This window comes from Desmodus rotundus, chromosome 7 (assembly GCF_022682495.2).
Source record: "Desmodus rotundus isolate HL8 chromosome 7, HLdesRot8A.1, whole genome shotgun sequence".
In the NCBI taxonomy this organism is placed as follows: Eukaryota; Metazoa; Chordata; class Mammalia; order Chiroptera; family Phyllostomidae; genus Desmodus; species Desmodus rotundus.
The window spans coordinates 104,262,020-104,272,917 of NC_071393.1; the positions used below are offsets into that span (position 1 = coordinate 104,262,020).

A 10,898-nucleotide genomic window follows, 5' to 3' on the forward strand; every position below is an offset into this window, starting at 1 on the left:
AATGAGGAAGGCAGGTAGCGATGTCCAATCCGAAGCTCTTCGGCGTCATGAGCAGCCAATGAGAGTTCGTGTAGAAGCGAGCCTGCTCAACAGCTTGTTATTTGGTGGATTGTGGCAGTAAATCGGACGAGTGGGGAACCGGGCGCAGTAATTGCCGCCGCGGCCAGGAGTGGTGCTGCCTGGCCGGGGGCCCACGGTGGTCAGTGGGGCGGAGGCCTCGGGAGCTGACAGCGCGCACTTCACCCACAGTTGGTAGGTGGGGAGGAGGGAAGTGGGGGATACTGAATGGATCAAACGGCAGTAGCAGCTGCTGCTTCTGCCTGGGGTCCCAGTGCAATCGGAAGCTTTGGAGGTGGGCAAGGAGGTGCTAGGCAAGCGGTGCGTTGAGCGCAGGAGAAGGAGCAAGTAGTGGAGCAGCTATAGCAAGTGCGGGAACCGCCGCCGCAGCGTCGGCCGCTTCCCCGGGAAAATGGCTGTGGGGCTGGCCGCGCCGCTAAGTTTGCTTCCGTGCTGTGCAGAGCGGGCTGCTTTGGGGAGCTGGCCCCCAACTCCGCGGTGCGTCGTCCAGTGTGGAGTCCCTTGCAGGACCCGAGAGGCTGGGGGCAGGTACCTCTCTGGGCTGTACAAAAAGTTGAGGCGGGCGCTGGGAGGAGGCGGCGGCTGCCGCGGTGCGGCTCCCCTCCCCTCCCACACACTGTCCGAGCCACCTCCCTCCTGCTCTCCGCCCTCCCAGCCCCCTTCCTCTGCGCGGGTCTCCGCTCACGCTCGCGCCTCCCGCTGAAGGCCTCAGCCCCTGCCACTTCGGGTGAAGAAGCGCTTCTTTCTGACATGGTGCAGAGCGGAGGAAGGAGAGCAATGGCGCCGTGACACTCCGCTGCCGCCACCGCGGGCCCGGGGCGGGCCGAGGGGGCCGAGCGGCGGAGGCGGGGCGCGGGCCGAAGTCGGGGTATCCGGGGGACGGCCGAGCAAAGACTGGGCGACCGCGCCTATCGGGGACTACGGGAAGACAGTGCCGTGTCCTTTTCCAGAGCGATCGGTCCTTGGGATCCGAGTTGAACATTCCGGGCCAAAGTGGCGAGCGAGGCGGGGGTGCGGTGGGCCGCTGGTGAAGTCCAGGGCGGAACGGGCGCCCGCGGGCTTCTCGCTGCACCCGCTGCCTGTGTCCCAGTTACCCTGGGAGGGGATCTGCTTATCCTATTGCTGGTGAGGGTTCTGCCCCTCCCCGCTGGTATTTGTTTACTTTCTTTCCTTGAGTCGCTTGCCCCTGTAGACTGATTTTGGCTTGTCCTTCTCTCCCCTGGTTCTAGCGACGGAGTACTTAGCTGGTTGAGCTGGAACCCCAGAGGTCACCAGTAAAAATGAAGGTAAGTGGAGTCATCACCGCTGTGAACCTCGTGCCCTGGACACTGCGGGTCGAGAGACTAGTGCTGTGTGGAATGCCTTTTTTTTTGGAAGGGGGGCGGTGAGCTACTCAAAATTGATTCCTCTACTAAGCAGCGCTTTCTGAAAACGAGGACGTATTGAGTGGGTGAGAAATGATCATTGTGTCTAAATTCAGTCATTTCGGCCCCTCTCTGAAGCAGTTAGCACTTTGGGAAGGCTGTTGCAGCCTTTCCATTGTTGTCCATTGGGCTAGTATTTTTAAACACTTCCTGTGTTGGCAGCAACCTTTGCAGAAGTAAAGCTTTTGTCCTGCTTTGGTTCTTTGGGGGAGTTTTTTGAAATTTTTATTCTTCCCCCGTGCCAGTGTGATTTTCTAAGGAACAATCTGTGATCGTGTAAGGGACGTATCATTCTTGTTGGGGATACAGTTGAAATTCTGTGGCTAAAATATTTGAAGGTGAACTAAAACCAATAGTTCTAGTTCAGTTATAATAAATATGGTTAAACATATAGCCAACCTAAGTATAAGTATATGTATACCTCTGAAGACAACTACTATTGCACACATACGTGAGGTTTAAAGGGAAAGGAAGGTATAATAGTCTGTAGTGCTGTAGCATAGAATGTTTCAGGTTAGATGTTCAGTGCTTACTTGCTAAAAATATTCCTGTTCCATTTGAACTATTTGTAAATACACTAACTGTAGTAATGAACTATAGAAATGATCCCTGAAAGTATAGTCTTTATATACACTAACTTTAAAAGATACTTGATTCCTTAGTCATTTACTGTTTCAATGTAGTAAGCTCTGAAATACAGCATTTTCTTTCCCAAATTTTCTCTGGCTTTCGTGTCTCCTTGAAGTGATACATAAAACCTTTAATGTTACTTGGGAAACCTTACTGGGAAATGAAAATTACTTTCTACTTAAAAGTGTATCTCTAAAATATACACTGTAACTTTTGTACTTGGCAATGTTGAATCAAAGTTGTATGAGTATACTTTTTGAAGAAAAAAACGGGGGAAATGACAGATTGAGATTGCAATCATTCTGCTATTGTTAAGATCAAAATGAATCGAAGAATGAAATTTCTCACACCTTTCATTGTATTTTATGGTGATTGACTAAGAGTAGATGTTTCTTAGCAAAGCCATATATATATATATATATATCAAAAAGACTAGTGTGTTAAACTGGTAGGGCTATAAGTCTTGAGCCATCAGTTTATATCTCTGCACTTATCAGACTTAAATCTTTAAAATGCAGCTTTCCGCCATTGGTTTTTTCAAATAATGCTCTCTTTATCGAAAGGATTGAATTCATTTCTTATCTGTACAGTTCTACTGTATCCAAAAAGATGTTGCCTTTAGGTATATTAATAAACATTTAATTATGTATTGTTGGTATTAATTTTAATAGCATTGTATTTTAATTTGGAAACAAAATTTTCCAGAGGACATAATTGAATAACAAAGTATTAGGGCCATAATTGAATAACTTAAAGTTTTACAAGACACTTAATATACATATATTTTTCTGTTTTTTTTTTCTTATTTTTAATTTCTTAAGTAAATTGTAAAATTGTCTAAGTATTTTGTCTCTGGAGGAAAAAATATTACTGTATTTCCCTACTGATACTCAGTTACTATGTAAAATGTTTTATGTTATCAGTATATAGTTTATGAAAAAGAAGATTGTTAATAAATAAAGTATTTGCTTTGGGATATTTTCAAATTATCAGTGATAGTAATAAACAACTAGTGTTATTGTTTTTATTACTTTAAACACAGAACCTTTTAATGAGACTTGAGGTTGGAGTAGGGAAAAATAGTAGTGAAATTCACATTTTATCTTCCTTTCATCAGGCGGCGGATGAGCCTGCCTACCTGACAGTGGGAACTGATGTAAGTGCCAAGTACCGAGGTGCCTTCTGTGAGGCAAAAATTAAGACTGTGAAAAGGCTGGTAAAAGTTAAGGTAATTTTTTTTCTTTTTATGCAACAGCTTTATTAAGTATGGATTGAAAAGTATCAGGGAGGTGGAAGACTGCAAATCAACAGTTTATTTATTGAATCATTACTTTGCTTACTGAATTCATTACTGTGTGAAAATACCATTATATATAAAACTACGGGAAAAGCACATTAAAATTTGAGAAATAAAGAACTCAAAATGGGAAATTATTCCAAAATGTTTCCATGAAAATACTATGTTCTTGTTACTTCCTATCATTTGGATCTTTCCTGTTTGTGGTATCTTGCTTACTTAGGCTATAATCTATTTTCTCCTTTTTCATAATGCTCACGTTGAGACAATTTCAAGTGATTAGGAAAAGTGATACAGTGACAATTGTGTTTTGAAGACAGCATTAAAATGATTTAGGAATTTTATTTTTAAGACGCTTTTATGACCAGAAAAAAAGTTAACATATTATTCCTGTACACTATTGAAAATATAGAAATGTACCAAAGGATTAATGCCAATCGCTCACCTCTCAGAAATACTATTAACATTTTTTGTTTCCTTATAGTAATTTCCCTATACAAATGTTTTTAATAATCTTAGTTATAGTTCATTAATTCAACAAACATTTATTAAGTGCCTGTAATATGCATTGACATTTGCTAACTGCTGGGCCTATAGTGATGAAGGAGGACTCAAGCCTTCAAGGAGCTCACAGTTAATGAGAGAGATAATAAACATAAATAAAAGACAATGTAATAAGTATTGTAACAGAAGTAACCACAGGATACTAAGAAAGCATAGATTAAGCACGTTACAGTGTTACCATAAATATATTGTTTTAAAAGTAACATGTGAAACATTGTAGAAAAATGTTTTTCAGGTACTCCTGAAACAGGACAATACTACACAGTTGGTGCAAGATGACCAAGTAAAGGGTCCTTTAAGAGTACGTATGTTAAATAAATTAATTAATTAATTAAAATTAAAAAAAGAGTACGTATGTTCTACAGTTTAAGATTTCAAATGATGAGCCCTGGCTGGGTGGCTCAGTGGGTTGGGGTCTGGCCTGGGAACCATGAGGCTGCCAATTAGATTCCCATTCAGGGCACATGCCTGGGTTGTGGATCAACTGCCCAGTTGGGGGCGTGTGAGAGCTGATCGATGTTTCTCTAGCACATTGATGTTTCTCTCCCTGTCTTTCTCTCTTCCTTCCCCTCTCTCTAAAATAAATAAAATCTTTAAAAAACAATAAAATCTGAAATGATGAGTTCATATGTTACTTAGAGATTTTTTACGTCTGTAGATAACAGTTTGAAATTTTCGTAAGAATGTTAATTGGAGAACAAAAATACAAATGTGGTGTTAAAAATAAGTATAAACTATGATGTTACAATGGCTGTGTCCTTAATTTAAGAATGTTAAACATCTTACAGAAGAACAATATATAAAAACATGATTTTTCAGCCACCTTTTTTTTGAATTCTTGGATTGAATGCTTCATTTTGTTTTTTATATTGTTGTCATACATGTTTAGCTTGCTAAGTAATACACTAATATTACGAGCCTGAATCTAGTGTTTTTCTTTCCGCCTTACCAAGTAAACTATGTTGACTTCTTAATTCAATTGAATGAATACTTATGTTTTCTGTTTATTTCTGGCCATTTATTTATGTGATCTTTGTTATTTCTGAGTACCACTTTGGTTAATATCTCATATACAAAGGTCTGGAAGCTGAAAGAAGGTCAGCTGGTCCATTCCTCTCTTTCCAGGTGAATCTTTATCCAAAAGGTCCCTTAAATACAAATGCTGAATCTAATATTTCTATGAAAGAAAACTGGAGCTATTTTTGCAGTGTCATATGGCTTTTCAGTTATTATATTCCACAGTTTGTTTTTTTAAGACAGTGGGTTACAGTAGAAAAGCTCCAAAGTAAGACTTAAGTAACTGGGTTCTTACCCTGTACTTTGCAAATTATTTTCTCTGAGTCACAATTTTCAGTGTGTAAAATGTGGGTAATAATAGCTTCCTTCCTTATACCAGAGGGGCTTAAATTGCACGATAAATATATGAGCATTATAAGTGATAAAGGTTTAAAGCCAATGGAAGTTAGAATTATTCTAAGATTTTTTCTGGGTTTTTTTTTTTTACATAGGCAATAGTGATTTGGTTTGTTTAAATTTGGTAATGAAATTTTGATTTCGTATTGTAGGTTGGAGCTATTGTTGAAACAAGGACATCTGATGGATCTTTTCAGGAAGCTATTATCAGCAAGTTGACAGATGCTAGTTGGTACACTGTGGGTAAGTAGTTAAGTAGTAATGTAACCCATAGAATTTGATCTGGGAGTTGTGTATACCTCTATTTTGTAAATACACTGAATCACTGTGTTGGCAGAGAAATTCATAGTCTTTCCTGTCAAAATTTTGGCACCCTGCCGGTAACAAAAATAAATAGTAGGTTGGTCACTTACGGCTGTTTCATCCAAGAATATACTTCTTTTCAGGTTATTTTGATATTTCTTTTCAATGAAGTTAAATTGAAAAGAAACTAAAAGTTAAAGTATGCTTATTTTTGTTCCATAAGAAAAGTCAATACAACTTAGTATTGTAAATAATCAGACTTTTTAACTTTTTCTATAATTACAATTAAGATTGAATAGTTGCAATCTTTTATTGTATTGCTGCCTATTTTATATAAGGGTAGTATAGATAGTAACATAGAATTTCTGACCAGCGTAGATTCAAGCCTAGGTAATTATAGTTTAATTTTGGAAATTAGATACAGTGAGGGCTCTCTTACTAACACCTTTCAAGAAAGATATATGCATGATAACTTCGGCAGCACATATACTAAAATTGGAATGATACAAAGAATATTAGCACGGCCCCTGTGCAAGGATGACATGCAAAATGAAACAGATATATGCTACTAATGTGAATGCACTCTTATGTTCCATATATAACCTTTACTGGCTTTAAAAAGACTACTGTAGTGAGTAGCAACAAATGGCATGATACAAATAAAATAAAACCTAAATGTACTCCATAGTTGCCGTCATTATGGTAATGAAAATGTCAACAGTAAACACTACTAATTTTCTCTCTGTACTTTCAAACTACACAGTCCTGTGGGTAACATCCAATTCTTGGTTTTACACTGAAAATCTGTAGCACTGTTTGGTTTTTACATTATGTCTTGATATAAATAGTATAACGATAGTGTTGTGGTTTCCTTGTAGAAGGAAGAGAAGTGGCCCTTAGCTTTACTTTTAGTTTTATTCATCTCCAGTTGGTGGTCAAAGCTGTGAAGAACATGCTTTGGTTAAAAATTGTACTATTTGTGGTTTTTTTCCTTGTGACTTCTATTAGCATTACGAGTGATTTACGGTACTTAAATACTATTTTCTATCCATTAAAAATATTTTTTTAATTGATTTAAAGAGAGAGAAAGAAACACTGATTTGTTGTTCCACTTATCCATGCTTTTATTGGTTGATTCTTTCATGCAGTCTGACTGGGGATTGAACCCACAACCTTGGTGTATCAGCACATGCTCTAACCAACTGAACTTCCTGGCCAGGGCCTCTGACATTTTTATTCTTGGACCTAGAAGTTGGTATTGGTTCACAATAGTCTATTATTCTAAACTACGTATTTTTAGGAAGCTTCGTTGTGGTGATTGGTAGTTGTTAGAGATTTAAAAACTAAGCTAATGTTAACTCTTCTAGATTAAATACAGTTTTGCTATATAAAAAAGGCAGTGATAAAAATTACAGGAGTTAATATGTTCAGAATCATGGGGAATTATGTGAGAGAAGTTCAAATACTAATATTGCTTTCTATTTGGTACCCATTGTCAAGGTTGCATTCACGGTACTTACGTAGTTTTTACTGATACAGTGCTCGTGCTTCTGCAGAAGCAATACTTTTCAGGTTTTCATATTCTTGGTTTCTGGACCCCACAATAATCCTTCAATTATGAATAGCAATCTCTACTCTTCACATGAAAGACATTTTAGCATTTCTGAAAACTAGTTGCTACTGAGCATTCTCTATGGTGATTTTCTATGATGAGTAATTACAGAAGAAATTGTATAATTGTTCTCAAAGAGCTTAGAATTGTAATTGCATATAATTCACATATCACAATCATTAGTGTACATAAGAATCACTTGGTGCTTGTTTAAAAAATGAGATTTGAGGATCCCAAATCTCTAATTTAGTAGATCTGGGGGTGGCAACCCAGGACTTTTTATATGCACAATGGCTGAATCTAATGTAGCTACAGTGCACTTAGAAAACAAACCACACTTGAACAGATACTTATTCAAGAGAAAAATTAAAAATATTTAAGACTTTTGCCCCTGTGTAATGAGAGAGGATGACCTCAAATTTAAGGTATTAAGAGGCATTACTTACTTCAGTATATTCAATGTAGCACTCTGCTATAAAGAATGTTTAGATATTGAAGAATGTAGACCACATAAAGAATGACTTGAATATAATGAGCTTAGGAGATGGCAAAATAAAATAATCTCTTATAGGTCATGAACTTCCTATGTTTTTCTTTGAGTGCCTACTACCTCTTGGGTTTAATTGCTCTTTTCTGCAATTTTTCTTGATTTCTAGTTCATAGTGTTGTATAGGTAGAAACAGAAAGTTATACAAAGTATGAATGTTCATCGTGCCTTTAAAAAGAAATCTTGAAGTTTTGTCAGATTATTCAAAATGAAACAAAGGAGGATATCTGCTGGTTTGGATAAAATACGAATTAATGATCACTGGTGATCAAAAGTTAGCAAGTAGTCAGGGATATTAACTCTTTCTGTAATATATGTATTAACCATTCCTATTATATTTGAATAATCAATTTTGGAAGAGGTTTTAGACCTACTATAACTCAATTTTTAAAAATCTGATAGTACCTTGCCTCCTAATGTTGAGCAATAAATAGCTCCAGCACTGGACTTTTGGTTTGTTTTTTGAACCTTGAAATATTTCCTCTCTCCATCATAAAACAGTGCTTCCTAGCATTGTTTATGCATTTGGCAGTTCTTTTCCTCGCATTAAAGATAAGGAATCTGTTATCTAACCAGTCATTCAAAGGTATCAAAATTGGGAATAGAATTCATATCTACCTTTGAATGTTGCCATTAACTTCTGGTACATACAGCTGTCAATTAGACATTCTAAAAACTACTCATCTTTTACTTCTTTGAATATGAAAATAACATTGAATTTGAAAAATAAGGGGAAAATGCCATTTAAATGTATTAATTTACACATAAAATGTACATATACATTATATATCAAATTTAACACTGAAATCTATTTGATAGTTTGTATATTTTTGTGACATTATTTTTAAGATTCTTGATTTTTTCATGCCTTGTAGTTACTGTTTTGCACATCAGGTGTATCATCTCCTGGAATTTCTGGTTTAGATAAACTGGTGAATGGACTGGCTTTTTTGCAGTGTGCTGCATGCGGGGTTATGTTGCTTTTGATTTAATCAGAGCCTCTTCTGATTTTCTTATTACCAAAATCAACCACAGATTGTTTTCAAAAGCAGGTGGTTATTCCACTGACTAAATAAGAAAAAAATACTAAACAACAAAGAAATCTATTCAATCCTGTGATAGGCTTTAACCCATTGTTTAAATAGCCTTCCATAAGACTCAGCATTCCGATATTTTGTTAATATAATTAGACATTCGAATGTTAATTTCTTAAGTTTCCAGGTTCCTGAAGTTTTTGACCTTAGTTGTTGAGGGACTTAGGTAGTACTCGTACAGGATTTTATGAGTAACAGGCTATGCGTATATTTTTAATTTTAAAGTTTTTACTCCATTTTGTGAAATATTTTGTTAATTGCAATCATAATATGTAGCCATAATGATAATACTTATTTTTCCAAAGTCAGAATTCTTGCCTTCCATGTTCATTTTGTGCCTCTGCTTCATATTTATTTATTATGCATTTTGATCATCCTTAAGTAAATTGTACCTCATTGATTAACATTTTGCTTTTCAGTTTCTTTATCTGTAAAAGATAATGATTCCTATCTTTCAGAGGCTGCTGTGAGAATCAGGACATAGAAGAAGCTAATAAGTGATAGCCAATTATATAGTGGGCAAATGAAGTTAATGTACTGTAATTCGTTACTGTCTTCCAGCATCTAACAGCATTTTGATACTGGCTGGATCTTTTGTATTTAGTAGTTAGATCAGATCTTTGTTGTTTTTGTTTCTTTGAATTCTAACAGTTTAGGGTTAGGCTTTGTGTATTTTTTTGCATTGGCATTGTTTTGCCTAGTATGATTAATGTTAATCAAGAGAGTCTGAGCTGTATCATTTTTCTCAAATTAGGTTTTAGTGTTTATGTGTAATATAATAACAGAGATAGTTTTGTTATATTGTACCTGTTCTGTTGCACTCAATGAAAAACCTATTTAAATACCACTTTTTGCAAGTATTAAAAATTCCAGAGAATTACTGAATCCTAATAGTCTTTTATGCTCTTGGTATACTATAGTATACATCTTCAACTTCAGCTAAATTTATTATAGAAACCAGTTAATCATTATCAAAATTCCAGAGTCACTCTTCAATGCCAACAAATTCTGTGTTCTTTTAAATGCTTCTTGGAAGTTCTGAAGAAAACTTCTTGTAGATGGAACTGCATGATTTTGATAACCCACTGTGTTGTTGGGTTTTCTGTTTGTCTTTCAGAAAATCTTGAGAAGTTACATGGCTTAACAAACTTGTATAAAGTACTCAAATGCAGTTTTGTATAGTTTTATAAATTAACAAAAAAGTCTCATACTATTTTTCCTTGTTCCTATATAAAGCTGTAAAATTCTTATTTTCACCACAATCCCTTTTTGAGAAGTTCCACTGGTTCTTAACATTATTTGTATTTGTGGTAAAATATGACCAGTGAAATGATTAATGATAAAAACTGAGGTAAAGCCCTGGCTGATGTGGCTCAGTGGATTGAGCGCCGGCCTGTGAACCAAAGGGTTGCTGGTTCAATCCCAGTCAGGGTACATGCCTGGGTTGCAGGCCAGGTTCCCAATGCGGGTGCATGAGAGGCAACCACACATTGATGTTTCTCTTCCTCTTTCTCCCTCCCTTCCCTTCTCTCTAAAAATAAATAACATCTTTTTTAAAAATGAGGTAAAGATTTGTTGTATAGATTTGATACTATTAACTGATCTCACATTCTCATTTTCCTTCCTCACACCGCTGCTTAAACGTGTGTGTGTGTGTGTATGAGCGCGCATGTGTATGTCCAGTGTCACCATCTTTAGTGTTGTAGGCGTTAAAGACAACTGGAACTTTTAAGATTTTATTCTTTAACATACTTATGGACATTAACACTAATATGAAGAATTGTCTTGTTTGGTATGATAATTTTACAATTTTGAGATTTACAGAGAACAATGGTTTATTTATTAGACTTGACACCATACAACTCATAATTTTGGTCCAAATGTTTAGAGCACACTTAATCAAGTACAGATTAATGATGTAATTATTGAAGTGTGT

At 36.6% G+C, this 10,898-nt stretch overlaps 1 protein-coding gene, 1 non-coding gene and 1 pseudogene across 3 annotated transcripts in view; 2 read left to right on the plus strand and 1 right to left on the minus strand.

Annotated features, from left to right (window-relative positions):
* Nucleotides 1-80: 80 nt before the first annotated feature.
* ARID4A (AT-rich interaction domain 4A) overlaps nucleotides 81-10,898 on the plus strand; it is a 60,784-nt gene continuing 49,966 nt past the window's right edge. The window contains exons 1-5 of one of the 2 annotated variants that reach the window (XM_024567398.3): nucleotides 81-252; nucleotides 1,308-1,364; nucleotides 3,250-3,360; nucleotides 4,229-4,294; nucleotides 5,559-5,649. In XM_024567398.3, coding sequence (XP_024423166.1) covers nucleotides 1,359-1,364; nucleotides 3,250-3,360; nucleotides 4,229-4,294; nucleotides 5,559-5,649 — 274 coding nt within the window. In that variant the 5' untranslated portion in view covers nucleotides 81-252; nucleotides 1,308-1,358. Of the gene's footprint in view, nucleotides 253-548; nucleotides 1,204-1,307; nucleotides 1,365-3,249; nucleotides 3,361-4,228; nucleotides 4,295-5,558; nucleotides 5,650-10,898 lie in introns of those variants that run through there. The other variant, XM_071222006.1, reaches the window with a different exon arrangement.
* LOC112312161 (small nucleolar RNA U3) lies at nucleotides 2,025-2,127 on the minus strand (annotated as a pseudogene).
* LOC112312053 (U6 spliceosomal RNA) lies at nucleotides 6,175-6,282 on the plus strand. Its single transcript, XR_002975509.1, has one exon. It is a non-coding gene; the product is annotated as a U6 spliceosomal RNA (small nuclear RNA).